The sequence below is a fragment of the Aspergillus novofumigatus genome (assembly GCF_002847465.1).
Source record: "Aspergillus novofumigatus IBT 16806 chromosome Unknown P174scaffold_4, whole genome shotgun sequence".
NCBI classification, from domain to species: Eukaryota; Fungi; Ascomycota; class Eurotiomycetes; order Eurotiales; family Aspergillaceae; genus Aspergillus; species Aspergillus novofumigatus.
In genome coordinates, this window is record NW_020194277.1 from 3120387 (window position 1) to 3148066 (window position 27680).

Here is a 27680-nt window from a genome sequence, read left to right on the forward strand (position 1 = left end):
CCAACGTGATGACTTCACAGGAGATGTTCCCTGAGTTGGGGCAGTCTCCTGCACCTGGCGTTAAAAGCCGCGGTGTCAGCCCCTCTCCCCATCACCATCAGCAGCAGCCGCAGCAGCAGCAACAGCAACAGCAACAACATCAAGGACAATTTACGGGGACAGTCACTGGCTTGGATCTTGATTCTTCGATCGCTGCAGCTAGTTCTTTCTCCAATTCGTCCTTCGATCCCAATAGCAACAACATTAGCCCTTGCGCCGACTCGTATGGTTATACTGCCGCTGGCTATCTCTCAGGCACTCCTGGATCGCAGACCGACCAGAACTACGCGAATAATAATCTTCAGCTTCCGCAATCGTACGACACCGGTCTGGTTCCTCAGTTCAATGAGTCTCACGGCTTGTCGATACAGCAGCAGTCGCAACAACAACAACGACAGCACCAGCAGCCCTCCATCGACGATAACTTCTCCAACCTTTTGAACTCCAATACCACCGATTACGACTTTAACACCGTCTACCAGAATCACAGTCCCAGTAGGAATACTGCTCCCGAGTACGACTCCTCCCTTCTGCTTGACCCTCAGGTCCACCAGCAGTCGCATCCGACCCAGATACCCTCCTCCCATTCCTCAACTTCTCCGCAGATCTCCCCGCTTGAGCAACAGCAGCACTCCTCACCGGGTCCGATGTCCACCCAAGGCTCGACGACCGTGGCTTACTACACCCCTCAGCATTCCCGTCATGCATCCTTGGACCCCGCCACGGCCGCCTTTCTCACCAGTAACGCACATCCGGACTGGCAGGCCGTGATGGGCAATAGTGCTGCTTTCCAGGGCCATCGACGAGCTCCATCCGAGGTTTCTGAAATTTCCTCCGCCGCTCCTTCTCCGTATCTCTCACAACATGAGTCTTTTGATGGCGTAGACAACAATCCCTCTCCCCTGCTGGCACCCCAAAACGATCCCAGCTTGTACGATAATGCTCTTGGGATCGAGAATTTCACTTTGTCCGAGCAGCAGCAGCATCAAGGGTTCAGCCCGGCGCACAGTCCGTACATCTCTCCGCGGCTGATGCCCCAACAGGGACAGGAAATGATGCCCAATGTGCCATTTCTCTCTGGTCCCGCTCCAAACGCGCAGTATCCGACACCTCCGAATGATATGTATGGCAATGGACCGGAGGGAATGATGAATATGTCGCAGGGGACTCATCCATCTGTGGACATCGGCCAAGCGTCTCAGATGGCTCCGCCGTCGATCAACGTGGAATTCGCACCCCCGTCGCGGATCCCCAGTTTTGGACCTTCAAAACCGGCCAGCAACCTCGACTCCTTGAGTCCTCCTCCTTCGTCGATACGTAAGTAACCCCCTGCATTCGATTTTCGTTTGTCATCAGGGAACTAATCAAAAATGTAGGCTCTCGCGGGCGTAGCAAGTCTGATCCATATGCCCATCCTAGCACCAGTCGGTTGCGCTCCTCGTCGACTTCGAGCAGCCTGGACCCCCTTGCACCTACTACTCCTCGGTCACTTTCTCCGTTCGACTCTTTTGGACGTCAGCAGCAGAGCAATCCGAGCTCACGCGATCCGTCTCCGTCTAAATCCAGTCGACGTCTGTCGACCTCGTCCATCGATAGCCGCAATTACATTCTGGGCCTTGCGGATCCCCAACGGCCAGGGGCTAGCCCCAACGACTCGAAGCGTGTCCAGAAACATCCCGCAACGTTTCAGTGCAACTTGTGTCCGAAGCGCTTCACTCGGGCTTACAATTTGCGGTCACATCTCCGAACCCACACGGACGAGAGGCCGTTTGTCTGCACTGTATGTGGCAAAGCCTTCGCTCGACAGCACGATCGCAAACGGCACGAAGGGCTACACTCGGGCGAGAAGAAGTTCGTTTGTCAGGGAGAACTCTCCCGTGGCGGACAATGGGGTTGCGGTCGCCGATTCGCTCGGGCGGACGCTCTGGGGCGTCATTTCCGCTCGGAAGCGGGGCGGATCTGTATCAAACCGCTGCTAGATGAGGAGTCGCAAGAGCGTGAGCGTTCACTCGTGGACCAGCAGCAACGTCATTTGCAACCTCTTCCGCAACAAGTGATGGTACCAGTGGATAACCCACATGCTGGTAATTTTGTGCTGCCTGCCGCGCTGCTGGCTCAATATCCCGCTCTCCAGACCCTGCAGTGGGACCAGATTGCCGCATCGGCGGATGATCCCAGCGACATAGGGGGCCGTAGCAGCTTCGACGCCAGCTCCGGCAATGAATTCGGCTTTGAGGATGACGATTCGGGGCTCAGTAGCGTATCCGGTATCAATGCTGGGTATTCTGCTGTCGGTAATTTCTATTGAGTCAAGCATCCGGTCAGATTCCAGGTGTCTCCAGGAGAGATACCAACAATATCGACGCTGACTGGAAGGCCTGTCTGTCTGCTGTCGTCCCCGTTCTCACGTTCAGCTTGAGATAGACTTGGCATTCAATCCCGGAATTGCAGGCCCTGCGTCACACAAGCACGAGGAAGTGATTCGATTTGAAACTATATAGATGGATTTTGGCGTTGTGATAAAAGGTTGGATCACAAGGTTAACCAAATAACCGGCGGGTATACCTTCTTTTATTCCTTGATTTTCGCTTCATTTCCTTTTTCGCTCTTCTTTTTCTTTCTGCCTTACTTTATTCCCCATTTGGTCTTATATTCTTCTTCAGCCCCTTAGGCTGTTTATATTCAGGGGGCCACGAACCTCCTTTTACGTGTTTATGATGACTTTTGGAACTCATACCCATGGATTTGCTCCATTCTATTCATGTCGAGCTGTTTATCTACTGCCTCTTGTCAGGATACTCTGAACCAAGAATGGACTCCGTCTTCATTGATTGATATGGATGTCGGGTAGGGAGAAATGCTTGGCGGGATGATCGTAGACCGGATTGAGCTCATCGTCGAGCCGAGAAAATGAACCATGACAACAATCTATACCGATCTCGGGATCTAAGCTTAAGCTTTACAACCTTAAGAGAGGAAAGTAAAAAAAAAGTTGTCGAGTAAGGTATACACAGACAGAAATCCGGAATGGAGGCTACTCCTCGATCTAGGTCTAGCAATCGCAGTTCATCGGCGGCGCATCTCGACCAACTTCCCAACCTCTTCGATCCATTTCTGAGAGAACTCCTCCTCGGTGAACCGCAGGGCGGACTTACGGGCGCGCTGGCGCATCGCGATTTTCTCCTCCGCCGGGAGGGCCAGGGCGGCCTCGAACGCGGCGGCGAATTCGTCCTCGGTAGAGGCGCGGAAGCCTGTCGCCCCGTCGCCGAGGTCGATGACAATGTCCTCGCGCGGGCCGCCGGAGTCGTGCACAACACTGATCAGACCTGCGGCCTGGTACTCGACGACGCAGATGCCAAAGTGCTCGTTCCACATGGCGTTAACACCGACTGAGGCGGACCGCAGATGCGACAGGATGGTCGGCCAGCTCGCGTCGCAGATGAAGGTGGTATGGTCACGGATGCGGAGCTCGTGGGCCAGCAGGCGGAGGTTATAGATGTGGGTTTCGTCGGGGCTGGAGTGACGGACGGAACCGATGAGGACCAGTTTGGGCTGGGGGAGGGCGGCCGAGGTGGGGTTCTTCTTCCGCTCGCTGAGGAAGCGGGCGAACGAGCGCAGGACCAGCGGGTGGTTTTTCTCGGGCCGGAATTGAGCGATATAAAGGATGATGGGTTCCCGGCTGCGCTCCGAGTCCTCATCAACTGTGATGGTCGACTCGATCTCTGACACTGCCGTGGGCGGGAAGATGACGGTGGGCTCTTTGAAGGTCCTGCGCGTCCGTGCGGGGCCCCAGATGGTCCGGATATGGGCTGATGTCCAAGAAGAGTTACACATGACAACGTCAACATGACCTCCGACCCAACCGTAGAGACGGGCAAATGCCAGCCAGTACTTGCGCTTGACCTGGCCCTTGAACCCCTTGCCCGCACCCGCATTGACCCCTTTTAGGCCGGTGCTGTCATTCAGGGATTGAAGCATGTCCGTCGAGATGGTAGGATAGTGGACGTATGCGCCTGTAGGGACAGAGGGGAAAAGCATCTTGCAGAACGCAAGGGTGAATGCGTAGCCCATGGTGTCGATGAACACATCCGGAACGAGCAGGTTGAAGGCGTCATAGGCAACCACCAGAGACCCGAGAGACTGTCCCAGAAGCGTCATGTACGGATACATGCTGCTCAGAACATATTTACGTGTAGTCAAATAGAGCAGAACAACAGTGGGCGCATGAAGTTGAATATTGAAGCGGTTCTGCAGGGTTGAGTCAGCGAGTCCTTCGTACACAGACCGGCTAGACTCACCTCTACCCTCTCCAGCATGGCCGTCTTGTTGACCTCGTGGTCGCCAGTATATATAGCGCAAATTGCCTTGGGCCATCGCCGTTGCGTTGCTCTTACAGCTTCCCAAAGAACACGCTCTCCTCCTCCGCCAGCGTTACTAAGTCGACAATTCAAGATCGTTAGCCAATGCTGGTCCCTGGTGAAGTTTTATGAGATTTCGCCTACCAGAACGGGTGAAAGAAACCAACAATGCCCTCCCAGTCTGCATCTTCTGAACCTTTGTTGCCGCTATTCCCGCCTTTCTTACTGGGGCCAGCTGTCCCGGAGCTGGAACTCGAGCTATCAACCTTCTCCCAGTCCTCATCCTCTCCCCGGGGAGACGACTTGAATCCCTTTACTAGCTGTTCCTCCTCATCTGCTCGAACTCTCGAGATCAGAAACTCCCTGCGAGACCGTGTTCTCTTTTGAATAACCCATCCGACACCACGGAGCACGAAGCGGAGAACCCCCAAAGGGAGCTGGGGAAGGAGGAGGCAGGTCGCAAGGAGGGCGAGAAGTGTGAGGAATGGCTTTAACAGAAACAGCATCATGATCTACTCGAAAAAAGAGACATAGTCGATAAAGTTTTCCTGTAGATCGGGGCGTCGAGGACAGAAAATAGTCAATGGGTGGGATGTCCGGCTGACGACTGCCGACTGATCATATTCGGCTCAAAATAGCAGCTGTATTATTTGGCGGTTTCCTATCGATAGCAGCTGGCGATAACAACACCTGACGATAACACCTGATGATAACAATAGACTGTGTATGTAATGTATGTAATGCTCTGTCTTGTTCGATTTGATACTATACCGTCAGGTATTGCAGCTCAAACGCCACGTGACATGCTTACTGGAGCTTTTGGAGCATCACTTTGTTTTTTTGGGATTGTAGACCAGCAGAACCGCACATGCACTGCTCCATTGTAAGTGTATATCAATGTCATCTCATTCTCTTTCCTCAGAATAAATATTTTATTTCTTGTCTCTCATTATCTCTGTCTTAATCCCTCTTTCAGCAATTGAGCTGTCCATATGATGAGACCGCTTCGTCCTTCGCTCCGTTCGCCGCATACTGCCGGCAAACGGGTAGCCCAGCAAATACGGCATTTCCACGTCACGCGGCCATCTCCTTTTATTAATGAAGTGCTGGACGTTTCGTCTGGCTTCATTCATGCCGTTCATTCGATCAGTGGCCTCCCATGGGCCTTGTCCATCCCATTGACCGCCTTGATCGTCCGAACTACCGTTGCGATGCCGCTGCAGATGTACATCAAAATCCAAGCACGCAAGGAGCGAGACCTAGCTCCGCTACTTCACTCATGGAGGAAACATTTTCAAGCGCAAATCAAAAAGCGTGTCGATGCCGAGAATCACAACCCAATCCTCCCGAGAGAGGCAATCCGAGAGTTGACGACAAAGGTCAAGGCGAAGCGGAAGGAACTGCACAAGCGATGGAACGTGCCCCGGTTCTGGAAGCCTGTCAGCTTCCTGCAGATACCGATATGGATTTCAGTTATGGAGAGTCTCCGGGCCATGTCTGGGAACAATAAGGGTCTCGTACCGTACCTCCTCTCCCTGGTTGAACCGTCCTCCGCAAAGCCAAGCACCGCGGTCCACCTGGCGGTCGAGCCGTCGCTGGCCACTGAAGGAGCCTTCTGGTTCCCCGACCTCTTGGCTGGAGACTCGACGGGCATTCTTCCAGCTGCGCTCACTCTGTCAATCATACTCAACATTCGTGCTGGGTGGAAAGCTCCCGCTCTATCGGACATGGCTGACTTACCGCGGATCGAGATTGCAAAGAACCTGACTGTGCGTGGTATCAGGGTACTGGTCCAGGCGCTTGCCTTAAATATTGGCGTCTCGTCCTATCTGTACGAGATGCCTTCTGCGCTCATGATCTACTGGATAAGCAGTACGAACATTGCTACTTTGCAAACTTTCTTACTGGAGAGGTACATGTTGTCAAAGCCGCTCCTTGAGCCCTGGAGACAGATTCATATTGGCTATCCTCAACCAGGTGAAAAGACATCTCCGCTGAAAAAATGATCAAGATTGCATCTCACGGGAGCGCAATGGCCAACTAGCTATGATGAACGAGATGGAGAACACATATGGAACCAAGCATGCAAGATGAGCTCACCAGTGATACGCGGAAGAATAGCAAAGGCAGAGGCAACCTTTCAGGGCCACACGAGTCAAAATGGCTCTCCGCTCGTGCTGATGCCGCCTTAGCGACGCTCAGGTATGTGGCACTTGCTTCCGATGACCAGGCTCAAGACAGGCTCTACACAGGCGGTGGGGCTCCGTGCAAGTCGGTGTACGTGCCGCTTGTATAATCGAAGAAGCGATAGTTTGGAATCTGGCGAGGAACCCCAGTTGCTCGTCGAGAGCGAGCCCAGCCCTGGCCCCATTCCTGTGCCACTGTTGTATCGCGCTCTCCCCAGTCAAGCTCTTGAGGGCTCCTGTCGTCCACACTGAAGAGTGGGTCAGGGTCTTGTCCAAGGCCTGACAACCACTTCAGAATGATTTCCTCGCGTGTCATTGGACCTTCAGGTGCAGCAGATTCGACTGGGACCCCACCTCTGTCTTCGGATACAGTGTCAGTTTCCGCTGGGACTTGAACATTCTCGTTCTCAGTCGCTGGGTTGACTCCGGCCGGGATTGGAAATCCCTTGTTCTCCTTTTCAGTGACATCATCGTGAAGTTCAATTCCGAGTCCATGATTGTTGAGGTCTTGGTCATTTTCGTTACCAGCTCCAGCGTCTTTGGCTGGTGATTGTGCGTTCTCAGACTTGTCCTCTGGGGACTCAAGAGCAAGATGCTCGATTCCAGCGTTGTATGTGACCCAAAAGCTGAGGTACTCATCCTCCTCCAATCTGAGGTCTTCCATGTTGGTATTGCTCTTTAAGAGAAATGCTCCCCAAATCAGCCGTGAACTCGAAGCTCCATTAGTCAGGCTCTATGACTTACCCCGGTTGGACGGTTGAACGCTGCTCTAACTTCGAATGGCAAAGCCGCAGCCTTGAAGGAACGATTTTATTGGAATTGTCAACGGGCAAGATCACAGAACAGGGCAGTCAGTCAAGAGACGAAACACAACTGAACACTTTCAGATTTTCAAGCTGAGTTGTAGTGTGTGAGCAATTCCAAAAGACAAGGGAATTTCGACTTGCTTCTTCCAAAAAGCACTATCAGCTGGACAAGGTGTCTGGAAGACAAAAGACTCCGAGGTCGAGAAAGAAGAGGGTTAGGGACGGAACATGAATACAAAGGGCGTGAGAGAGGCGCGGCAAAAGTTCAGTAAGCAATAGTCACTGTGCTTGCAGAAACTTGCTCGCCCCTTTCCCAAAAGGGTCGTGATTGACGCTATCTGAGACGACACCGTCCTCTGTATTATGTCGTCGCGGAGTAGTAGTGCTCTCTCTCTCTTCTATCTACTAGAAGAAGACGTCTAAAATTCACTATAATCACATTCCTACTCCCTGAAGTACCTTTAGCCATCTACAGATCAGTCTGCATACACCAACAGCAGACCCTAACAGCCATACATCTAACTAAACACATCTAAGAAAGTGCCTTCTGCAGAAGGCTAGAGACCAGCACCTTAAGTATAGTCCTTAACTCTCTTCCTGAGCAAAGATGGACGATACCTTGACTCCCTCAGATCTATACCTGCTGAGGCGTTTCAGGGCATGACTCCTCACGTGGCTTCACTGCTATCCAGATCCACGTGGGTCCACGTGACTCATAGTAAACGGCCTCGCTGCCACCCTGAGATGAATTCAGTAGTGAATTTTTCTTTGAATATCGTTTAATGTTCCCCTATCTAGGGATCCTGTTGCTATCTCCTCATCAGCAAAATGGTTTCCCCTGTTTGTGAGGACTTATATTCATTCTTGATCAAAGGTACATGGAGCAGGCCCAGCAGGGTACTCCAAGACCAGAATCACGTCCTTGAGATTGCAAATCTACTATCTGAACAATTTATGAGTATTGCTACTGCGGTAGTATCATCAACGCCAGACCCAAGAACCACACCAGCATATGCACTGGAAAAACCACCCAAGAGAGCCAGTTGAGAGTATCATCCGATGGTATCCTCTCCAGAAACAGACAGTAGAAGCGAAGACCATGTAGAAGAAAGAGGCGTCCCTCCGCTAGAGGAAATGTAAATTGGATGCTATTGGTTCGACAAGGTATCGATGCTATCATAGCTTGGCTTTCTGGTTTTCCTCCGACGCGCTGGCTTCCTGGTTGACGGTGATGGTCCGGTTGTCAGGGCCGTCGCCGAAGAAGATGACCTCGACGGTAATGTCGTCGCTGGTAACTTGTCAGTTCATTTTCAAAGATATGATTGTAGCGCGAAGTGCAAGGGATAAAGGAGTATTGCTTACCGGTATCTGCGGGAGTACGGACTAGGGAGTGTGAGCAAAGCGCAAACCATGTCCCTGTCCTTGCCACCCATCGCATTGCGCACGAGATGAGTTGCCGCGTTCTTGTCTTCTACGACAAAACGACTGGCAACGCCCGATATGTCGTACTGTTGCTGACGGATCGGACGGCGCTGGCCTTCCGTGGTCGTCTCCTTGGGTGCCTCTACGGGCAGATGCTTGTCGTCCAAGCCAAACCAGCTCTGCAGCCACGCCTTATTGGTTCCGTTGTTGCCAGCCCGCTGCTGGTCAACCCATTGACCCACAAGGCCAACGACTTCTTCATTGCTCAGCATTTCCCAGAGGCCGTCCGTAGCCATGACGACAAAGTCGCCCTTGCTAGGCTCAATCTTCGTGGTCGTGATGACAGGTTCGGCGGTGACATAAGGAGGAGTCTTCAACAGAGGATGAGGGGTCCTTCCGAAAAACTGCTTCTTGATTTTCTCCTGGGTCTCCTTGCTCCACTTGTAGAATGCATCTCCAAAAGAACGGCTAGGCTCCAGTTGTCCGAGAATTCTTCCGTTACGCACAACATTCGGTTCGCCGGGGTGCTCCTCCCGCAGACGCTTCATCTCTGAAGGTGTGCCGCCAGTCTGATCCTCAGAAAGTGGTGTTGCCGTCCATTTTCCGGTAGGTCCACGGCGGCCAAGAACAGCTCTCGAGTCACCAGCACAGGCGACCTTGAGGTCTTTGGACTGCGAGTCATAGAATGCAAGCAGAGCACAGGATCCGGAGAGAGCAGGCGCAAGCAGCTCGGCAGCGGCTCGGCGGGAGTTGGATTTGAGGACCTTGTCGACACTACTATGCACGATATCGTTATCAAGGCGGGCAAAGGCATGCTTGATTGCCGCGTCTACGGCTTCGGATGATGGGCTAATAAGTGAAGGATTGGTAGCTGCAGCCTTGTAGGTCGTGTTCAGCTCCCGGGCCACGTATGAAATCAGAACATTGCGCAGTTTGGCCGAGGTTGTCCATCCCCTAGCTCAGACGTTAGAAATGACAAGTATGAGTTGTTAAGCAGCAGCCTTACGAATGACCATCGAATACAGCCCAGAACATCCAATCACTAGTCGACTCGCCTTCGTTCGCCGCAGCTACAGAGGCAGGCACTTCGACAATCTTCTCGGCATGATCATCCTCGATGGGCGAGTTGCTCGGAACCTGGACGACATCGTATCGCACGACGCCTTTGCCCCGGTTCACCATAAAAGACTGCTCATTTCTCCTCAACTTCTGTGTCGCCTGTTCAGGCGTCAACATCTCTAGAATCCGGCGGTCGGAATCGTCTGTCTGCTTGTAAAGTGGCTGATCTCCAGATAGTGTTGCCGTGTAGAACTGATCATTGTCCACGAGGATCGCACGCCTGGTAGATTCCGCGGATTCTTCAGCGTGCGCTCCTGAAGATGCGTCTGTAGCTATCGACCGTGTCTGCGATGGGGACGTCACGGGGCTCTGCTGAGAGTTGCTACCCTGATAAGCGTACCAAGCGCCAGATGCGACAACCGTCGATATCACCGCAAGAGAAAAGTTTCGGAGATGCATCGATGACTGCAAAGTCGCTGGAATGAAGGAGGGATGTCGTCCACGCGAGGAGAGCCGGAGACCTAGAGGCTGATTATGGGAGAACGACACAGCACACGGTTTCCTAGCGCCAACCTTCCATACTGATACACGACGAGCAGTACGGAAAGTCTGGAGGGCCAGGCGACGCATTGAACTTGCCTTAACGTTCAGCCAATTGAGAAACCGTAGAATCCAGCGAGGCTGGTGCGGAAATGCAGAATGGTGTTGTTCGCTTTTCGCCCTGACTGTTGATCTCCAGAAACATGGAGAGCGGTCCCAGGCATCAAGGCACGGAAGATGATAACGTCATGTGATAGATAACGTATCGTATGGTAACATTAAGCTAAGGTTGGTAAGGTACCGTACAGTAATCTACAGAGTCCCGCACTAAGCCTAAGCGGGCCGTGTCGTCATGTCTGCGGTCTTCGTTCATCTCCAAATATCTGCCAGAAATCGATCATTTGAGGATTGATCGCCATCAAACCATTTTAAGGTTGGATACCACTGTCATACAGTCTCACCGCCCCCCGCAACCCGATCCTGAATGTCCTCCCGAGCGATTCGCAAGCTGCAGAAGCTTCGCGAACAAGAATTGCAACAAGCCCACCTACAAGCGGAGCAAGATAACGATGAGTCGGATGAGTACGAGCCGGTAATCCGGCCGTCAAGGCCGAAGCTGAATGCTTTTGATCTCCTCAATGCTGGCGATGATGAGGATGAGGAACACGAGTCTGATCACGATATCGAAGAGACGGTGACTCAGCCGCCGGAAGATGTCCCTGCCCGGGCAAAATCCGCAGATTCTAGTAAGAAGAAGAAAAAGAAGAACAAGAAGAAAAAGGCAGCAGTGGCAAAGGTTACGGCCACAGGAGGAGCTCCCGGTGCCAAGTCGGATGACGAGCTGGACGAGATCGATCGAGCTCTGAAGGAACTAGCCGTTGAATCCAAGGGTACTGACAGTCAAAAGGCTGCAACTGTGTCCCCAGAGAATGTCCGCGGCGCATCATTCCCCATGACACCAGAGGAGCTGCTCTCTATTGAGCCTAAATTCCTCAACGCCATGAATGAGATGCGAAGGTTGTTTGGGAATGTCGTCTTGGAGAGTTTTGACGAAGAATCTGGGACAGGTCGCAGGAGAGACAGAAATAGGGAAATGGTTGATCTGGGTCGCGCTTTGACTGGTAGGTATAGTCCTGCCAGCAAAGGTCTAAGTCTAGCAGGGACTACGCAGCGGCGGAATGTTCTCATGCAGGGAAAAGACGAGTGGCCGCGCGCTCCCAGTGGTGGTTTGGGAATGGAGCTGGTAGAAAAACTACCCAGTGGAGCTACGAAATACCAGATTGTCCACAACTCTGCGTATACAGACGTGCAAAGACAATTTGATATGTGCGTCGAGTCCATGGATCCGCAACGAATGATACACCTCTTGCAATATAACCCGTACCACATCTCTACTCTCCTTCAAGTGTCCGAGATAGCAAAACATCAGGGCGATCATGCCGTTTCCGCCGATCTTCTTGAGCGAGCCCTGTTCAATATCGGGCGCTCAGCTCACTCGTCGTTCGGCAATCGCTTAAAGGAAGGTCAGGCAAAACTCGACTTTGTCCACATGGCAAATCGTGAGCTGTGGCTTGTGGGTTGGAGGTATATTGCGAATCTGGGGATGAAAGGAACGTGGAGAACAGCATATGAATGGGCTAAGCTACTGTTGAGCCTGAATGATGACGACCCATATTACATCAGGCTTTTGATCGACCATCTGGCGCTACGGGGCAGAGAATACGCCCACTTCGTCGATTTGTGCACACAAACTAGACTGGGTGAGGACTGGGCGCTGTTGCCCAATATCCAATGCTCACTCGCACTGGCATATCTTCGGTTGAATAAACCAAAGGAATGCCGCGAGCAGCTGCGCCGTGCCATGTCGAGATATCCGTGGGTATTCTGTAAGCTTGCGCAGGAGTTGGATATTCAGCCCATGCCCAAGCGCATATGGGGCAAGATGCCTCCGACGGACGCCCACGAGTTGCTTACTGAGCTCTACATTGCCAGAGCCAAGGACCTCTGGAATACTCCTGAAGCGGTCTCCCTGATTGTGGAAATCGCTGACACTCTTCCAGAGGAAGAAGAGCCCATCGAACCTCCGGAAATTACTCTAGACATTGCACGCCATGTCGTCCTCTCGGATATTCCCCGCGTGACAACACATTTGCCCGGACGATTTGTTTCGGGGCGAATCTCAGCATCTGATCCTCTCCCGCCTTACGACTCTGAGGCTCATCGGCAGCAATCGGACCCAACGCCGTCCTACTTGGCGCAGATGCCAGAAGTAGGCCGACCGCAATGGCTTCGCGATCTACTAGACCAACTGAACAACGGAGCGCTTCATTTTCCTCGATTCCGCGGGGCCGACAATGAAGAGATCCGCGATGATGACTTATCCGATAACGATCGGGAAGAAGCTGGTGGTGAGCGCCGACATCCTATGGCAGACCAGGGAGCATCACTAGAGCAGTGGCTCCTGGAAGATGGTATGCAGAGCTTGCAAGCCTTTTTGAATCAGTACGGAGTCGATCGTGGTAACTGGGGTGATGTGGTGGACTACTCTCCCTTGACGGAGTATCTGGACGGCCTGGATGCTGTGCAGCCGGATGAGGCACGACAAGCGTTGCTTCATGGGCGAATTAGGGAGATCATGGGTGATATGGTTGTTGATATGCTCGAGAATGAGCTTGAACTTCAGCAGTATGACGAGGAGGACGACGTATGATGATAGTTCCTGGTCTCGGTCTACTTGGTTGTATATACCCTGTATAGCATTAAGAGTCGGTCGACTTCTCCCGGTCTGCAATATATTGATTGATCCATCTGTCAAAGCAAGGTAGCTATTATGTTGTAGTATGCAGTCATTCTGCGGATATGTTCGTCCAGATATATACTTCTGTGGCGATAAGACTCAGCACTGCTGTCCACATATATACATACACCACACGATGTGACTAAAACATGCAAATACGAACCACAGGAGCGCACCCTCCAAATACAAGGTATTACATTCGAGGTTACATCTCACAGGATACAGAATGACTCCAATTTCCACAGTGAAGAAGAAATGCCTTACTGACAGACAGCCAATCGCAGTGCTCGCTTAGTCACAATCTCTTATCGGGTGCGATCACCAAACGGGAGTTAGTCGTCCGTAGAGAGGTGCTAAGAGCTGCTATTAATATAGAGTCGCATCAAGGAAAATCTTCATTTTTCACTTTGAAAACTCTTCTTGTTTCAGATATCCGAAAGCCTAAAAAGCTGGATGTACTTTGGCTAGTGACTAGACTCGTTCCGATTGAGACGGCGTCGATTGGCACTCCAAGCTTTCCGAGCTTGATGTGTCATTGATTTGTTCCTTCACTCGCTTTCTTTTCTGCAACCGCAGGGCTCGCGTCGCAGAATCGCAATGTCCCTCCTACTGGCGCAGGGAGATATCCCTGCGGGAAATTCTGTCCCGATAACACCGCGTGAAGCTGCCTCTGGTCTTCTGGGCTCCATCTCCTTGACCTGTTGGTTTTTCTTATTGGTATGGCTCACACCGGCCTGGATATCGCGATCATCCGTTCGCACAAGACAAACAAGAGTTCAATGCTAATTGCTAACCGCGTGCAGGTTCCCCAACTCATTGAAAACTACCGTAATGGCAATGCTGAAGCCATCTCGCTCCTCTTTCTCTTCGTCTGGTTCATTGGCGATATCACCAACCTGATCGGAGGCGCTTGGGCTGGTCTCGTCCCGGTCATTGTGGCCATTGCGGTCTATTTCTGTATTGCGGACGGTGTGCTCATCGCGCAATGTCTGTACTACAAAACCCGCAATGCTCGTCGCGAGAGTCTGCTTCGTCGTCGGCGCTCCTCCACCGTCACCCCGACCCGACGACCCCTTTACTCGGTCGTCGATTCAGCGATACCCTAGAACGGGGTCCGGCTTCGCGACGCCGATCTATGACGTCGCAGCGTAGCGGACGAGGCGGTCACGGCCACCCTGACGACGCTCTAGCCAACATCGTCGAGGAGAGCGAGGTTGGTCGGAGTGCTTGGATTAAGAACTTCAGCAGTGTCCTGGCAATCTGCGTCATCGGCATGGCCGGTTGGACGGTCGCCTGGCAGACCGGGGTCTGGAAACCAGCTTCGAAGGAGCGTAATGGAGGCGTTGATATGGCAGCTGGCGCGCAAGTGCTGGGATATATCAGTGCCGTTTGTTACCTGGGGTAAGTGTGCCTTCGGACGGAAATGGAGCTGTACTGACTGTAAGCTTCTAGTGCGCGACTTCCTCAGATCTACAAGAACTACTGCGACAGGTCATGCGAAGGTATGTGCTTTGACCTTCAAGAAAATTCTAGACCCTTTTTACTGACCTTTCTCATAAGGCCTTTCATTGCTCTTCTTCATCCTTTCTTTGATGGGCAATCTTACCTATGGCGCTGGCGTAAGTAGAAGGCTACTCCCCATCATACCACACCCCCGGTCTAACCACTCGCAGATTCTCTGCCACTCAACGGAAAAGAATTACGTCGTGACGAACCTACCCTGGCTAATTGGCTCCTTGGGCACGATGGTAGAAGACGTGGTCATTTTCGTACAATTTCGCCTGTATGCAGAGCAGAGCCCTCAGCTCACGACTGCAGTGTCGTGATATCTTGCACTTCGCTGCGGGATATGCTTGTATGGCTCAGCAGCAGTTGATGTACTACCCCAAGTATGCCTTGTTTTATATCTTGTCATTTCCTGTGCTGTATTCCGACAAAAGTTCTGTTTCTTTCTTTTTCTCTCCAGGGGTGACGGAGTATGTTCTGCAGGTTTGGCACGGCGTTGGTGGTTCGGTTGACGGCAAGATTGCTACAACGGTGTATATTAAACAACTTATACGTTGTATACTGCGCGAAACATGGGGGCACAGGCATTTACAAGGCGTATACAATCGAGGACAATTGCAGCAGAAGGAATCCTTTGTTCATGGTCGCATGACAGACATAGCATGAGAACTGGGCAACTATGCTAGAAAAGTGTCTAGCAACAAGCAAATGGCAAAAACTTTTTCTCAGAACCTATTATGATTCTAACCGAGGGCGGCCACAACGATCTCGCCCTCGGCAGATATGGATATGCCAATTCTCCCTTTACTTGACGGCCCGGAATCCTAGCGTCATCCGTACCGGTACCTCTGTCACGACGGAACCCATCATGCAAGCAAAGCGCCCAGTCCCACCAGATGTCCCCGTCCGTTTGATTCTTCTTTTTTTCCCTTTTTGGTCTTCGTGCAGTCGCGTTGTATCGGGTACAAGAGATTCGAGTAGTGTAAGGAGATAGGAGAGAAACGAGGAAAAAAAGAAAACAGAACGTCGAACGGATTAGGACGTTTAGTCGAACAGACCGAAGCCCATGTCCTCGTCGGACTCCTCCTTCTCTGTACAAACGATCAGTGTTTCTATTCGCAAAGCCCAGTCTCACAAGTTTCGAGTCTTTACCTTCTTCCTTCTTCTCCTCAGCAGCAGCCTCGGCGGGAGCGGCAGCACCGGCAGCAGCACCGCCAACGGCAGCGGGGGCAGCAGCACCGCCGGAGCCAACGTTGGTCAGAAGGTCCTTGATGTCCTTGCCCTCAAGAGCCTGAAAAAAGGAAGTCACAGCGTAAGCGTTTGTCCAGATCGCGGGCCCAATTTTTCGTTCCATTGTCACATAAGATTGTTGCGAAAAGGTGGTGCAGTATTTACCTTGGCGAAGAGGGAAGTCCAGATGGGCTCAACATCGACGAGCTTAGCAGCACCGAGGAGGGTCTGGATCTTGTCGGCCTATAATCGAAGAAAAACCATGAATCAGCCCAGTTCCTTGTTTGCCTTGCAGTTTCGTAGCAGTTTCTAAATTTGTCCTCCTCTTTCCGTGCAATCCATCCAAAGTTGTTTGCCAATTCCATGCCGCAGATATTCGAGAAATTCATGGACCAATACGTACGGTGATCTCGACGCCATCATCGGCGAGGATGAGGGCGGCGTAGGAGCAAGCGAGCTCGGCAGTAGACATGGTGGTCGACGGGTTGGACTTGACTGGGAGTCTCGAGAGGGATGGGAATAGGAGGAGAGAGGAAGAGGAAGACGGAGACTTTTTTTTCTACTGTCTTGTCGATGGAGATGGTCGGGCTGGCACTTGTTCCCAGAGCGGAAGTTGTGTGTTTGGTGCAAAAGCCCTCGCTTAGGGCTGTCCTGATCGGGATTAGTTCCAAAGCTTTCCCGTGATTTTGGCCTAGTCCAAATAGGGAAAGGATGATGCCATCATAGAAACACCCCTCCTCATTCCGATAGCTTCCAATCTACTAGTAGCCAGAGGGGTTATCGGATGTCTGTACTGGTGTCTACTCCACACGGCCGACTCTTCTTTGGACTTGGTGCATAATTTTCAGATTCTGTACCACTAACCTACCTTCTTATATCGGTTCGACATTTCCATCTTTTTTCTCTCTGCTATTGGCATCATGGACTCCCCCGCCGTCCCCGTCCCCTTCGACCCGCAGGAGCAGCCGATTTTGGAGCGTCTTCTCCGCACCAGAGATGCGCTCTTGCTGCTAAAGCAAGACAAGTCGTCCTATATCAAATCTCGCGATGTGCTCCCACTATACGAAGAAGTGATCTCAGAGGTGGAAAAGCTCAATGCTGTGCGGAAGGAACAAGACCGCCGGCTGATACACAACCGACGTTAGCATCTGAGTGGGCCTTGCGCGTAATATAGTCGGTCTGGCGAAAGATGGGCTAACGATTGTGATCTTTGATCGATTCTTTCTAGTCGACTACGTACTCGACGACTGCTTTCAATTGATCTCGTTACTGTTCCTAACCGTGGGAAGGAACAATGAGGCTCCCGCAGTGTATGTTTATTGAGTCGCCTGAGAATGGTCCTGTGTTTGTCGGAACTAACATTACCTTACGATAGATACTCGCTTGCAACGACAGTCAAGGTATAGCGGTCCCTTTTGAGCTGTCTCCGCCATACAATCCTGTTTCCTGACCTGTTCGATTAGCGCCTGCTTGACCACCTCGAAGAGGCTGGCTTTTACAGCTCAAAAGATCTCAGCTCAATCACGAAGACCCTGACCAACATGAAGGAGACAGTCGAGCGTGGTCGAGACGCATATTCCCCAGCTTTGATGACGCTCTTGGAAAGTCGACTTGAACAGTGCCAATTGAAGTTGGATAAGTTGCGGAGTGGCCTTGAAGCCATGAACCCTGAGCTAGCACCCACCCATGAGACCCTTGTTTCAGTCTTGCGGTCGACAGCGGCAGCTAATACTCGATCAAAGGTAGTCCCTGAAATTTGGCGTGTCTTTTTGAGGGAGTGAGCGGACAAGCTAATGGTGCGTGGTTTCTAGTTCTCCGCAACGGAAGTGATCAATCTTCGGAAGCAGTTGACGAAAATCCAAGACACAATGAAGGACGGTAACTTCGTTGGAGCAGATGGCAAACCCCTAGAAGGGCAAGAGGGGGTCAAACAACTACTGGACCGGTGCTGGCGTTGGACCGAGATTGTGCTGGAACGGTCAGACCGCCCATTTCTCTGCCTAGGATCTCGCCATGGCGGGTAGTGACCGAGTGACTGACTGTTTGTTTGATAGAGAGGGGAAGATTGACGAGCGCTTCCGCGACCAATACGACCGACTGCTGGAGATTCGTAACCAGCTGGATCGACTCTCCGTAACTCAGGCCTGGTCTCTTCGGGAGACCGACCTTTTCGGATATCAGCGGAAACTCGACCGTATCGATGAAGCTCGGGTCGATGGAAATTTCGTGGATGCTGAAGGGCAGCCGGCAGATCTCCATGCGCAGCGTGTAAGGATTAAGCACGCTGGAAGCCCTGATGAGGCTTGTTGCTAATTGTTGGCAGACATTACTATACCTCATTCGGAGGAGCTACGCTTATATCTACGCACTTCTGATCTCTTCGGAACCCGTATCTGAGGCCTTGCTGCCAGTCTACAATCAGTTGCAGACCTTGCGACGATGTCTCCTGGAAGTCAAAGAGTCGGGAGGTGTGTCGAATTCTCGAGAATTGTACCCATACAGTATGAAGGTGAGTAACCCCCAGCTTCCCGGCAAGGCACAGAAGCTGACATCGTACAGCTCAATTCCATTGACAACATGCGAGTTGACGGCAAATTCTACATGGGAAACGACATTCCCGAAGGACAGGGCAGCGTTAATGCGCTGCTGGCTGAATGCTATGATATCGTATGGGAGCTGCGGGCGGCTGTACCTGAAGAGGAAGAGAGAAACAGCGCTTAATCCTCTTTATATTCTTTGTATCTTGTACCCTTCTTTCGGTGGGATGAAATTTGGAGGTTCTCTCTTCAATGTTTGCGATTTTCTCCTGACATTTAGTTCAGGCGTTTGTCTGGGCGCTTTTGGGATGATATGACTCTTTAACAGAAATGATTTGTCACCATTGTGCAACCTTGACCAGAGTAGCTGATATGAGTCCTAACACTACGAATCTTCTCTTCAAATACCTAATATCTACCTAGGTAGACAGATAACACTACTTTGGATGCCTGAGATACTTCAAATACGTGGATGATACCTTATCCACAGATGGTCTGTCATAACGTAACGTATTGTAAGATCTACGCCAGGCCCGGCATCGGCGTAGTCATAACCAATCAGATTGCAGCCAAATAAGTAAGCCGAAAAGCAGCAAAAAAAAAGGGCATTAAATGTTGCCATCTCCCGAGCGTCGTCTTCTTTCTCCGCAATCCACACTTCCACAGGCCGTCAAGATGGTGAGGCAGCTTGTCTGGCAGCGGGCTACCGCCTCTCGCAGGGTAGGTTTTCCTCGTGCTTTGTCAATGGCTTCTAGATGCAATTCCACGGCCAGAGACAATTGTTTTCTCTCCCCTCCTATGACTAATTCCTCTGCCCCCATAGCTGGCCCCGAAATGCCTCTCCCCGCAACAATTGTTCGCACGACGTGGCCTAGCCACTGAGGCATCCGCCGCACGCATGCCGCCTTACCCCAAGATTGTGCGGAATCTCGAGCAGGTTCGGAAGGTGTTGGGATCCTCGCGTGCCCTCACCCTTGCGGAGAAGATCCTCTACGCCCATCTGGACAATGCGGAGGAGTCCCTGTTGACGGGCACTAACAATGGAAAAGACATTCGCGGCAAGGCCAACCTGAAGTTGAAGCCGGACCGAGTGGCGATGCAGGATGCGTCGGCCCAAATGGCGTTGTTGCAGTTCATGTCCTGTGGCCTGCCGTCGACCGCAGTGCCCGCCAGTATCCACTGCGACCATATGATTGTGGGTGAGCGTGGCGCGGACACCGATCTGCCTGCCTCCATCGAGGGTAACCGGGAAGTGTTTGACTTCCTGGAGAGTGCCGCCAAGCGCTACGGTATTGAATTTTGGCCCCCCGGTGCTGGTATCATCCACCAGAGTGTGCTGGAGAACTACGCCGCTCCTGGTCTGATGATGCTGGGCACGGACAGCCACACACCTAATGCGGGAGGTTTGGGAGCTATTGCTATTGGTGTCGGTGGTGCAGATGCTGTGGATGCATTGGTGGATGCTCCCTGGGAATTGAAGGCACCTCGTATTCTTGGTGTGCGACTCGAGGGTAAGCTGAGCGGCTGGGCCTCTCCCAAGGATATCATTCTGCATCTGGCCGGTAAGCTCACCGTCCGTGGTGGTACCGGCTATGTGATTGAGTACCATGGTCCCGGTGTCGAGACGCTCAGCTGCACCGGTATGGCTACCTGTTGCAACATGGGTGCGGAGGTCGGAGCCACCACCTCGGTCTTCCCCTTCTCCCCCAGCATGGTTCCCTACCTGCAGGCGACGCACCGAGGCCATGTGGCCCAGGCGGCGGCCGAGATTGCTGCATCAGGCCCCAAGAACCTTTTGCGCGCCGACGATGGTGCAGAGTATGACCAGGTGATCACGATTGACTTGTCGACGCTCGAACCTCATGTCAACGGACCCTTCACCCCGGATCTGTCCGTGCGCCTGTCTGACTTTGCCAACACCGTCCGCGAGAACAAGTGGCCCGAGACTCTTGGTGCTGGATTGATCGGTAGTTGCACCAACAGTTCCTATGAGGACATGACTCGCGCAGAGGACCTGGTCAAGCAGGCGTCAGCGGCTGGCCTAAAGCCCAAGGCGGACTTCTTCATCACGCCTGGCAGTGAGCAAATTCGGGCCACTCTGGACCGTGACCAGACCCTGTCTTCCTTCTCTGAGGCTGGCGGCACCGTCTTGGCCAACGCCTGCGGACCCTGCATCGGGCAGTGGAAGCGAACCGACGGTGTCGCCAAGGGCGAGGACAATGCCATCTTCACCTCCTACAACCGTAATTTCCCCGGACGCAATGATGGCAACCGACGCACCATGAACTTCCTGGCGTCGCCAGAGATTGTGACCGCCCTTGCCTACTCGGGCAGCACCACCTTCAACCCCATGATCGACACTCTGAAGACCCCGAGCGGTGAAGACTTCAAGTTCCGCCCTCCCCAGGGCTCTGATCTTCCCAGTGCTGGGTTCGCCGACGGCAACCCTGCCTTCCAGCCCAGCGCTGGTGTCCCTGATGCCTCCGTCGAGGTCATTGTTTCCCCCACCTCTGAGCGTCTCGCTTTGCTGGAGCCTTTCGCTCCCTTCCCCGAGGGCGAGCTGTCGGGCTTGAAGGTCCTGTACAAGGTCAAGGGTCAGTGCACAACTGACACCATCTCCGCGGCCGGTCCGTGGTTGAAGTACAAGGGCCACCTGCCCAACATCTCCGCCAACACTCTGATCGGCGCGGTCAACGCTGCCACTGGCGAGACGAACGTTGCTTACGATGACGCTGGCAACAAGCACTCAATTCCCGACCTGGCTGCTCGGTGGAAGGCCGACGGCATTGAATGGCTGGTTGTGGCCGAGGACAACTATGGCGAGGGTAGCGCGCGTGAGCACGCGGCTCTGCAGCCGCGGTACCTGGGCGGCCGGATCATCGTGGCCAAGAGCTTCGCACGCATCCACGAGACCAACCTGAAGAAGCAGGGTGTAGTCCCCCTGACGTTCGCCGACAAGGCCGACTACGACCGCATTGACGCATGCGACCAGGTCGACACTGTCGGGCTGTACGAGACACTGCAGTCCGGCGGTCAGGGATCAATCCAGCTGCAGGTCACCAAGAAGAACGGCGAGAAGCTGACGATTCCAGTCAATCACACTCTGAGCAAGGACCAGTGTGGCTTCATCCTGGCGGGAAGTGCCTTGAACTTGTTGGCCAAGCGGGCACACCAGTGATTTCTATACCGGTGATAAGTTGGACAAAAAGAAGTTGTATACATCTCTGGGTATCGGAGGCGTTCGCGTGTATGTACGTTCTGTCTGTTATAAGATATCCAATCGAACAGTTTGAATTCAATTTTGTGCCATGCATGATGCAACCTCAGTCGACCGTTGCTTGAGCCTAGAAAATCAAGAAATCTCCTAGCCCCGCGTCTTGATCCCTCACCCCTGCAATTGTATGAACTTTCTGTTCATCACCGATTATACATACGTCAACTTTGATTATCTAGGGTTCTCCATCCAGAACTCCATTCTCGCTCAAAATGCCAGAAACAGTCCGTCCGGCCTTTGCCGACCGGCCGCGTCCGCTGCTCTCATACGGAGCCCCATTCCCCACCGCGGCCGCCCACCGTGTCGTCGACACTTTAGGAGCCTCAAAGATCTACATCATCTGCTCGGGCTCGCTGGCCCGCAACACAGATGCTTTGGACCGTCTGGTCGCGGCACTAGGACCGGGGAAGGTTGCCGGCCGCCGGATCGGCATGCAGAGCCATACCTTATGGTCTGAAGTCCTGGAAATCGTGCACGATGCGCGGCGAGTTGAAGCCGATCTACTCTTGACCCTCGGCGCGGGCAGCCTGACCGATGGAGCCAAGGTGGTCGCATTGGTATTCTCCCACTTCTCCCGTCAGTAAGAAAGTAACAAGTAAATGGTTAACAAGCACAGGCTCTTGCAAACAACGTCCAGACGGCATCCGACCTCGCAACGCTAGCCACAGGCCCCGACCAACGCGCCGACATCCACGCACCCACCATCCCCATCATCTCCATCCCCACCTCCCTCTCCGCAGGCGAGTACTCCAACTTCGCCGGCGCAACAGACGACACCACCCGCCGGAAACACTCCTTCCAGGCGTCGACGCGCGGGCCCCAGCTCGTCATCCTCGACCCGGACCTCGCAACCACCACCCCGCCGTCCATCTGGCTGAGCACCGGCATCCGCGCCGTAGACCACTGCGTTGAGACGCTGTGCGCCACGACGGGGGCCACCGAATCGACAGACGCGCACGCCATGCACGCGCTGGAGCTGCTCGTCCCGGGGCTACTGCGGTGCCGGCATGACCCTGCCGGGCACGACCGCGACGCACGTCTGCAATGCCAGCTCGGCGCGGTGAACGCCATGGCGGCGTTGACGGGCGGGTTGTCGGTCGAGCTGGGCGCCAGCCACGGGATAGGCCACCAGCTTGGGCCATTGGGGGTCGGGCACGGCGAGACGAGCTGTATCCTGCTGCCGGCTGTGTGCAAGTTCAATGCAAAGCATGGCGCTAATCGCGAGCAGCAGGAGCGGGTGCGGGAGTTTCTTGTGCGGAACGCCGAGGTGGCGCGCGTGCTGCGCGATCGGGGCGTCGATGCCTCTACGGCGGATCTGGGGGATGTTTTGGATGCGGTCATTCGGGAGCTGGGGATGCCGCGCTCGTTGAAGGAGGTCGGGGTGGGTCGGGATGCGCTGGATGAGTTGGCGGCCAACAGTCTGCATGATCGCTGGTGCAAGACGAATCCCGTGCCGTTGACGGAGAAGGGGCAAGTCCTGGAGATCCTGGAGATGGTCGTGGACTGATTGTGGCTATTGTAAAGCCGTACGTTGATGATCTTTATGACACAATTTACCGAGATGATTTACTACAGGACAAAGGTACTGTCTATTTCAATCCAAAGTCATGGTTTGTAACTCACGAGATGAATAAATCCCTCGAGGGATCAGGACTCTCGTACAACGCTGTATAGTGATTCATCACAGGAATAAAAATAATAACAAACGACAAATCATAACTGCCAGTTGTATTCATATACTTGCATGCATATCAAGATTCATACCGAGAGAGAAAAGGAAACAACAAATTATAAAAGGCTCACTGGAAGTAGCTTCGCACCGCCGCCTGGTTGTCAGGGCTCACTCCTGCCAGGATTTGCTCTGCGTTCAACCCTGTAGCGGCCACTAGTTGCTTGGCCGAGTTGGCCACGCGTCCTGCTGTCTGGCCCTGTAGCGTCTCGGCTTCCAGAGCCTGCACGATGTATCCAAACACCTTGTCGGCATTGGACATCACCACCGGGTTTTGTCTGTTCAATGGTCAGTCAATCAGAGATCACATCACCGAACGGGGAACAAACGTACTGGTCAATCAATTGCGCAAGGAAGGAATAAGCGTATGGCGCAGCCTCCTCGTCGTAAGTGATCGGAAGTGTGTTGATCCAGGTCGCCACGATCTCCTGCGCGTTCTGCACCTTGCTGGGGTTATAGTGCAGGATCTTGGCGATACTGGCCGAGGCGTTCTCAGTCGCAAATACATGCTCCTCTGTACGAGCTTGGTTGATTTGTGTCACCTGGAACAGGCTCGGGATGCTGGCAGCGACGAAGTCGCTCCAGGCAGGACCACCCTTCTGAGCGGCAACACCGACTCCGTAAGCCGCTGCCTGCCGGTTGGCGGCATTCTCATCGCGCAGACCCGCGGCCAAGGGCTGCATGATATGGTCCTTGTAATTCCATGACTCGGGGCCGCAGAACTCGAGCACGTCGTCCATGATGCACAGAGCCCATTGCCGTTGGGTGGGGTCCTGGCTGGTGATGAACGCATCGTAGAATGGCAGCAAGCGTTGCCATGAGGGCAGGAAAGTCGTGCCCTGGTTCTTAAAGATGGTGTGGAACGCCTTGTTCATGTCGCTCAGCAGGTTCTGGTCGTCCTCAACCGCATACTCGTAGTCGAGGTCCTCTTCGTCACCCTCTTCGGTATCGGCGCGCTCCTCGAGACGAGCCTTCACACGGACCTGGTAATCCTCCAGCGTGGACTTGGCAGATTCGATGAACGCTTCCATGTGCTGCGGGCTCAGGCAGTTCTTGCCAACCACTTCGACGGATTCATAGAAGCACTGGTACATCTCCGCGAGAGTGTCTACTGTGGGCTCGGCGCTCAGAACCTCAATGATCTTCTCACCTACCCTGTTCCACATGGCAGCGAATCCGGGAGACTGCACACCGTGCGCCTTCTTGTACGAGTTCAGGAGCTGAGGGATGAGCTTGGCGGACGAAACCCGCACAGGGTCATGGAAGAAGAATGCAAGTCCAGGCACCGCAATCTTCTCCATCGTCTCCAGCACAAACGGCTCAAAAGCAGCCTCCAAGATCTGAGCGTAGATGGTAATCAGCTCGATGGCGGTGTTCTTGTCTTCCAATGCACTGGTCTTGATACCAATGATCTTGCCCTTCAGGGGGACCAACTCCCAGCCCTCATCCTGTTCAACTTGGTCAATCTGGTCCTCATCATCCAACAGCTGAATATCGGCCTTGGCAGCCGCAACGGACAGGAGAGGAGGCATGACAGCTGGCAGGTAAGGCACAAAGTCCTGACCAAGAACGCGGCACATACGGCCCCAGCAGTGGAGCAAGTACTGCGACTGCGGGTCGTCCGCATCGACAATGTTCTGTTGGATGTTGCCGAGCAGCTGCACGAGGTTCAACGCATCCTGTCCCATCTTCTCCTTGCCCACGGCCAGAGCAATCAGAGTCGCGCACTCCATAGCCTTGGCACGCAGCAGACGGTACTCCTTGGATTGCTCCTCCTTCAGGACGTTAAAGAGCAATGGCATCAAGGTCTCGTAGAATTGATCGAAGGCGTTCTCCGCCGAGTCGGCAATGGTGGCAATGGTGGACAGCGCTTGTTCCTGCACATAACGTTTCTCGCTGCGCAGAAGCTGCAGAAGGTGTCTTAGGAGATCAGCGAGGTACGGCTCGAGTACCTTCTTCTCTGCTTCTTCGCAGAAATTGACCAGAGCGGCGGCCGCGTGGGCCTGAACTCGTGGCTCAGCACTATCCAACACGGGGATGATGTTGTTCAGTACAACGTTGTGGTACTTCTCCTGCATCGTTCCGGCGAAGTCGGTGCTCATCTGGCCGAGGGCGTTGCAACCCGCGTAACGGACACGTGGGTGAGGGTCCTGGAGAGCCGGGACAACTAGGGCCAGCACTTGATCGAGTTCACCGACCATCAGGTCACGGCAACCCTCGGAAATGGCGGAGATGGCCATCAGAGCTGCGTGGCGATCGCGCCAAGCGGAAGACGACATCATGCGGGGAATCCAGGCAAAGGTCGCCGGAAGGATAACCTGGCCACCGAGCTTGTTGGCCAAGCGGTCCATGCACTGTTCGCCAGCAACATGGTTGAGGTCGCTCTCCTCCAAGTCCAGGTCCTCGGACGCATTCCATTCCGAAGCATCGTCGTCGTCCACTCCAATATCGGTCATCAAGCTCAAACATTGGGTCACCATCTCCTGAGCAAACTCGGGATCCTTCTTGCACATCGAGGGGGCGTAATCGGCAAATGTAGCCATCAACTCCAAGGCATTCTGGCGAACCTGGTCGCTGAGGTCCTTGTCGGCGATCACACTAATACTGAACTTGACCAGGTTGTTGAACATGACCTTGAACATCTTCGGGCAAACCTCGGCAAGCTCAATGAGAGCCAAGAAGGCGGAAGACAGCTCCTCGCTCTCGGAGGACTCCTTCAGAGGGGGCAAAACGTTGAGCATATCGGGCACGAGTCCGAAAAACTTGGGTTGAGACTTTTTGGAGATAGACCGGAAGAACGAGGCGAAGGCCTCCATAGCAGCAATGCGAACCTACAAGCGCAATGGTCAGCCCGGACTCCCGTGAGCGCTACGTTGAAGGGTCCCAACATACAGTGACAACATCATCCTTGAAACCCTTACCGAACACGCCTGAAACGGCATCCTCGTGGTTCTTCTCGATGATACTGGGAGTGGTCGAGAAAATGCGGAAGGCAGCCTCCCGTAAACCTGCCTCGGGTGACTGGCTGGCCTGGAAAAGCACGCCGAGAAGCTCGGGCCATTGATCGCCTAAAGAAGACCATTCATCAGAATATGAAATCCATTTCACCGCCCATGAAATAGCGCATACCGTTATCGGTGTATTGTCTGGCAACCTCCGCGACTGCATCGCCAATCTTTTTCCGGACATCAGTCCCAGATTCGGTCGTCAAACAGCTCACCAACTTCTGTCGGATGACCAATCTCTGTTCCCCAGAGAGTGTTGAGAAGAGTTCCTTGGCTTCATTTGTGACCGGGTCTTTCCTTGTCTTGGTCGCGATTCTTCTGAAAAGCACGGCGGCGAATGTACGCGTCTGCGGGTGAAGATTAACCAAATCAGTCGAATCCAGCAAGGCGCGGCCACAGGACTCAAGTCCGTAGTAAGTAGAAGGCTTCCAGTCTGTCTCTCTGCCTACACCAGACACGGTCCCCATATCCCCTGACAAAACTTGTATCACTTACTACTGAATCCTCCGCACCCTGAATCTGCTCGGCCAGGCCCATAAGAAGAACATCCGGACGGTTCTGAATCCAGTCATTATTCAACTGTTCTTCCGCCTGAGTACGGACCGTGTTATCGGGTGTGGTCAACGCGCGCAACAGCTGGGACAGCGCGGAGTGAACCTCGGGTGGGAGCAGCGACATGTTGATCGCTCGTCACGTCGAAACGATAATTCAGCTGTAGATCGACAGTATCCCGTTTAGGAACGGCGATGAGAGTGTGTATCCAGCGCTGAAGCTGGGCTGGTGGACGGGGACTGTATTCCCTTTTACTGGTTGTTATTAATTTTTTTTCTTTGGTGGGGGTGGACAGTAGCTGTAAGTACAAACCCCGTGGAACGGTGTCTGTTGGAGAAAGACTAGCGTGATCTGACAAGATAACAACGATAATCAAATCAAGAAATATGCACAGTACAAGTGCAAGCTCAGCATTCCAACTCGACAAGGGAGCTGCTGGCGAACAGGAGGGGACAATTCAAGGCGCCGTGAGCGATGTGGGATGGACCAGTTGAAGCCTCAGAAACCAAAAAATAATTCCAGTCCTCGAGGGAGTAACGCGCTAGTCCCTAATCGGGAAGTCTCAGGCATCCAGGCATCAATGCACTTTCGACACCGCCATGTGGTGTCTACAGAGTACTGACACGCCCTTACGGAAGTC

General features: G+C 53.3%; 11 protein-coding genes across 11 annotated transcripts; 6 read left to right on the forward strand and 5 right to left on the reverse strand.

Moving 5' to 3' along the window:
- Nucleotides 1-8: 8 nt before the first annotated feature.
- crzA (putative C2H2 transcription factor Crz1) lies at nucleotides 9-2347 on the forward strand (the record flags this gene model as incomplete). Its single annotated transcript, XM_024822355.1, has 2 exons — nucleotides 9-1356; nucleotides 1416-2347. 2 exons carry the CDS (start codon nucleotides 9-11, stop codon nucleotides 2345-2347), a joined length of 2280 nt encoding a protein of 759 aa, XP_024683181.1.
- Nucleotides 2348-2808: 461 nt separating this feature from the next.
- On the reverse strand, nucleotides 2809-5035 carry P174DRAFT_441887 (alpha-1,2-mannosyltransferase ALG11). The gene is made up of 3 exons (XM_024827448.1): nucleotides 4542-5035; nucleotides 4338-4473; nucleotides 2809-4287 (listed from the first exon to the last, which is right to left on the reverse strand). Exons 1-3 carry the CDS (start codon nucleotides 4904-4906, stop codon nucleotides 3106-3108), a joined length of 1683 nt encoding a protein of 560 aa, XP_024683182.1. The 5' UTR covers nucleotides 4907-5035; the 3' UTR covers nucleotides 2809-3105.
- A 357-nt stretch (nucleotides 5036-5392) lies between these two features.
- Nucleotides 5393-6403, forward strand: P174DRAFT_421122 (putative mitochondrial export translocase Oxa2; the record flags this gene model as incomplete). The annotated part of the gene is made up of 1 exon (XM_024824924.1): nucleotides 5393-6403. The coding sequence occupies one exon, from the start codon at nucleotides 5393-5395 to the stop codon at nucleotides 6401-6403; it is 1011 nt and encodes a 336-aa protein (XP_024683183.1).
- Nucleotides 6404-6641: 238 nt separating this feature from the next.
- On the reverse strand, nucleotides 6642-7247 carry P174DRAFT_431498 (uncharacterized protein; the record flags this gene model as incomplete). The annotated part of the gene is made up of 1 exon (XM_024825696.1): nucleotides 6642-7247. The coding sequence occupies one exon, from the start codon at nucleotides 7245-7247 to the stop codon at nucleotides 6642-6644; it is 606 nt and encodes a 201-aa protein (XP_024683184.1).
- A 999-nt stretch (nucleotides 7248-8246) lies between these two features.
- Nucleotides 8247-10601, reverse strand: ptcF (type 2C protein phosphatase ptcF). The gene is made up of 3 exons (XM_024827449.1): nucleotides 9818-10601; nucleotides 8752-9765; nucleotides 8247-8677 (listed from the first exon to the last, which is right to left on the reverse strand). Exons 1-3 carry the CDS (start codon nucleotides 10498-10500, stop codon nucleotides 8566-8568), a joined length of 1809 nt encoding a protein of 602 aa, XP_024683185.1. The 5' UTR covers nucleotides 10501-10601; the 3' UTR covers nucleotides 8247-8565.
- A 190-nt stretch (nucleotides 10602-10791) lies between these two features.
- P174DRAFT_441890 (transcriptional repressor TCF25 family protein) lies at nucleotides 10792-13216 on the forward strand. Its single transcript, XM_024827450.1, has one exon. The coding sequence runs from the start codon at nucleotides 10895-10897 to the stop codon at nucleotides 13118-13120; it is 2226 nt and encodes a 741-aa protein (XP_024683186.1). The 5' UTR covers nucleotides 10792-10894; the 3' UTR covers nucleotides 13121-13216.
- A 588-nt stretch (nucleotides 13217-13804) lies between these two features.
- On the forward strand, nucleotides 13805-15033 carry P174DRAFT_421126 (PQ-loop repeat-containing protein; the record flags this gene model as incomplete). The annotated part of the gene is made up of 6 exons (XM_024824925.1): nucleotides 13805-13960; nucleotides 14011-14292; nucleotides 14355-14608; nucleotides 14660-14709; nucleotides 14768-14826; nucleotides 14881-15033. The coding sequence occupies 6 exons, from the start codon at nucleotides 13805-13807 to the stop codon at nucleotides 15031-15033; spliced, it is 954 nt and encodes a 317-aa protein (XP_024683187.1).
- Nucleotides 15034-15757: 724 nt separating this feature from the next.
- On the reverse strand, nucleotides 15758-16415 carry rpp1 (ribosomal protein P1; the record flags this gene model as incomplete). The annotated part of the gene is made up of 4 exons (XM_024822344.1): nucleotides 15758-15804; nucleotides 15866-16004; nucleotides 16109-16186; nucleotides 16347-16415. 4 exons carry the CDS (start codon nucleotides 16413-16415, stop codon nucleotides 15758-15760), a joined length of 333 nt encoding a protein of 110 aa, XP_024683188.1.
- A 295-nt stretch (nucleotides 16416-16710) lies between these two features.
- P174DRAFT_390055 (uncharacterized protein) lies at nucleotides 16711-18916 on the forward strand. Its single transcript, XM_024823469.1, has 8 exons — nucleotides 16711-17083; nucleotides 17172-17253; nucleotides 17319-17343; nucleotides 17407-17685; nucleotides 17755-17921; nucleotides 17998-18211; nucleotides 18267-18452; nucleotides 18503-18916. Exons 1-8 carry the CDS (start codon nucleotides 16864-16866, stop codon nucleotides 18662-18664), a joined length of 1335 nt encoding a protein of 444 aa, XP_024683189.1. The 5' UTR covers nucleotides 16711-16863; the 3' UTR covers nucleotides 18665-18916.
- Nucleotides 18879-23486, forward strand: P174DRAFT_504307 (aconitate hydratase). Its single transcript, XM_024831201.1, has 5 exons — nucleotides 18879-19200; nucleotides 19304-21597; nucleotides 21644-21731; nucleotides 21934-22311; nucleotides 22371-23486. The coding sequence occupies exons 1-5, from the start codon at nucleotides 19093-19095 to the stop codon at nucleotides 23259-23261; spliced, it is 3759 nt and encodes a 1252-aa protein (XP_024683190.1). The 5' UTR covers nucleotides 18879-19092; the 3' UTR covers nucleotides 23262-23486.
- Nucleotides 23287-27521, reverse strand: P174DRAFT_441895 (nuclear import receptor PSE1). The gene is made up of 5 exons (XM_024827451.1): nucleotides 26984-27521; nucleotides 26613-26835; nucleotides 26376-26551; nucleotides 23817-26314; nucleotides 23287-23761 (listed from the first exon to the last, which is right to left on the reverse strand). The coding sequence occupies exons 1-5, from the start codon at nucleotides 27164-27166 to the stop codon at nucleotides 23554-23556; spliced, it is 3288 nt and encodes a 1095-aa protein (XP_024683191.1). The 5' UTR covers nucleotides 27167-27521; the 3' UTR covers nucleotides 23287-23553.
- Nucleotides 27522-27680: the final 159 nt, after the last annotated feature.

Bases quoted from the DNA above. Each gene is read 5' to 3' on its own strand.
- P174DRAFT_441887 (XM_024827448.1), bottom strand. From the start codon at position 4,906: ATGATGCTGTTTCTGTTAAAGCCATTCCTCACACTTCTCGCCCTCCTT. The intron at 4,474-4,541 runs GTAGGCGAAATC...TTGTCGACTTAG, and splicing joins GGTTTCTTTCACCCGTTCTG to TAACGCTGGCGGAGGAGGAG. The intron at 4,288-4,337 runs GTGAGTCTAGCC...TCAACCCTGCAG, and splicing joins CCATGCTGGAGAGGGTAGAG to AACCGCTTCAATATTCAACT.
- P174DRAFT_441890 (XM_024827450.1), top strand. From the start codon at position 10,895: ATGTCCTCCCGAGCGATTCGCAAGCTGCAGAAGCTTCGCGAACAAGAA.
- P174DRAFT_441895 (XM_024827451.1), bottom strand. From the start codon at position 27,166: ATGTCGCTGCTCCCACCCGAGGTTCACTCCGCGCTGTCCCAGCTGTTG. The intron at 26,836-26,983 runs GTAAGTGATACA...CTTCACCCGCAG, and splicing joins AGGGTGCGGAGGATTCAGTA to ACGCGTACATTCGCCGCCGT. The intron at 26,315-26,375 runs GTATGTTGGGAC...TTGCGCTTGTAG, and splicing joins TCAAGGATGATGTTGTCACT to GTTCGCATTGCTGCTATGGA.
- ptcF (XM_024827449.1), bottom strand. From the start codon at position 10,500: ATGCGTCGCCTGGCCCTCCAGACTTTCCGTACTGCTCGTCGTGTATCA. The intron at 9,766-9,817 runs GTAAGGCTGCTG...CGTCTGAGCTAG, and splicing joins GCTGTATTCGATGGTCATTC to GGGATGGACAACCTCGGCCA. The intron at 8,678-8,751 runs GTAAGCAATACT...ACAAGTTACCAG, and splicing joins CCGTACTCCCGCAGATACCG to CGACGACATTACCGTCGAGG.
- P174DRAFT_504307 (XM_024831201.1), top strand. From the start codon at position 19,093: ATGTTGCCATCTCCCGAGCGTCGTCTTCTTTCTCCGCAATCCACACTT. The intron at 19,201-19,303 runs GTAGGTTTTCCT...CTGCCCCCATAG, and splicing joins GGGCTACCGCCTCTCGCAGG to CTGGCCCCGAAATGCCTCTC. The intron at 21,598-21,643 runs GTGTGGCTTCAT...TTGTTGGCCAAG, and splicing joins CACACTCTGAGCAAGGACCA to CGGGCACACCAGTGATTTCT.
- P174DRAFT_390055 (XM_024823469.1), top strand. From the start codon at position 16,864: ATGGACTCCCCCGCCGTCCCCGTCCCCTTCGACCCGCAGGAGCAGCCG. The intron at 17,084-17,171 runs GTTAGCATCTGA...GATTCTTTCTAG, and splicing joins CCGGCTGATACACAACCGAC to TCGACTACGTACTCGACGAC. The intron at 17,686-17,754 runs GTAGTCCCTGAA...CGTGGTTTCTAG, and splicing joins CAGCTAATACTCGATCAAAG to TTCTCCGCAACGGAAGTGAT.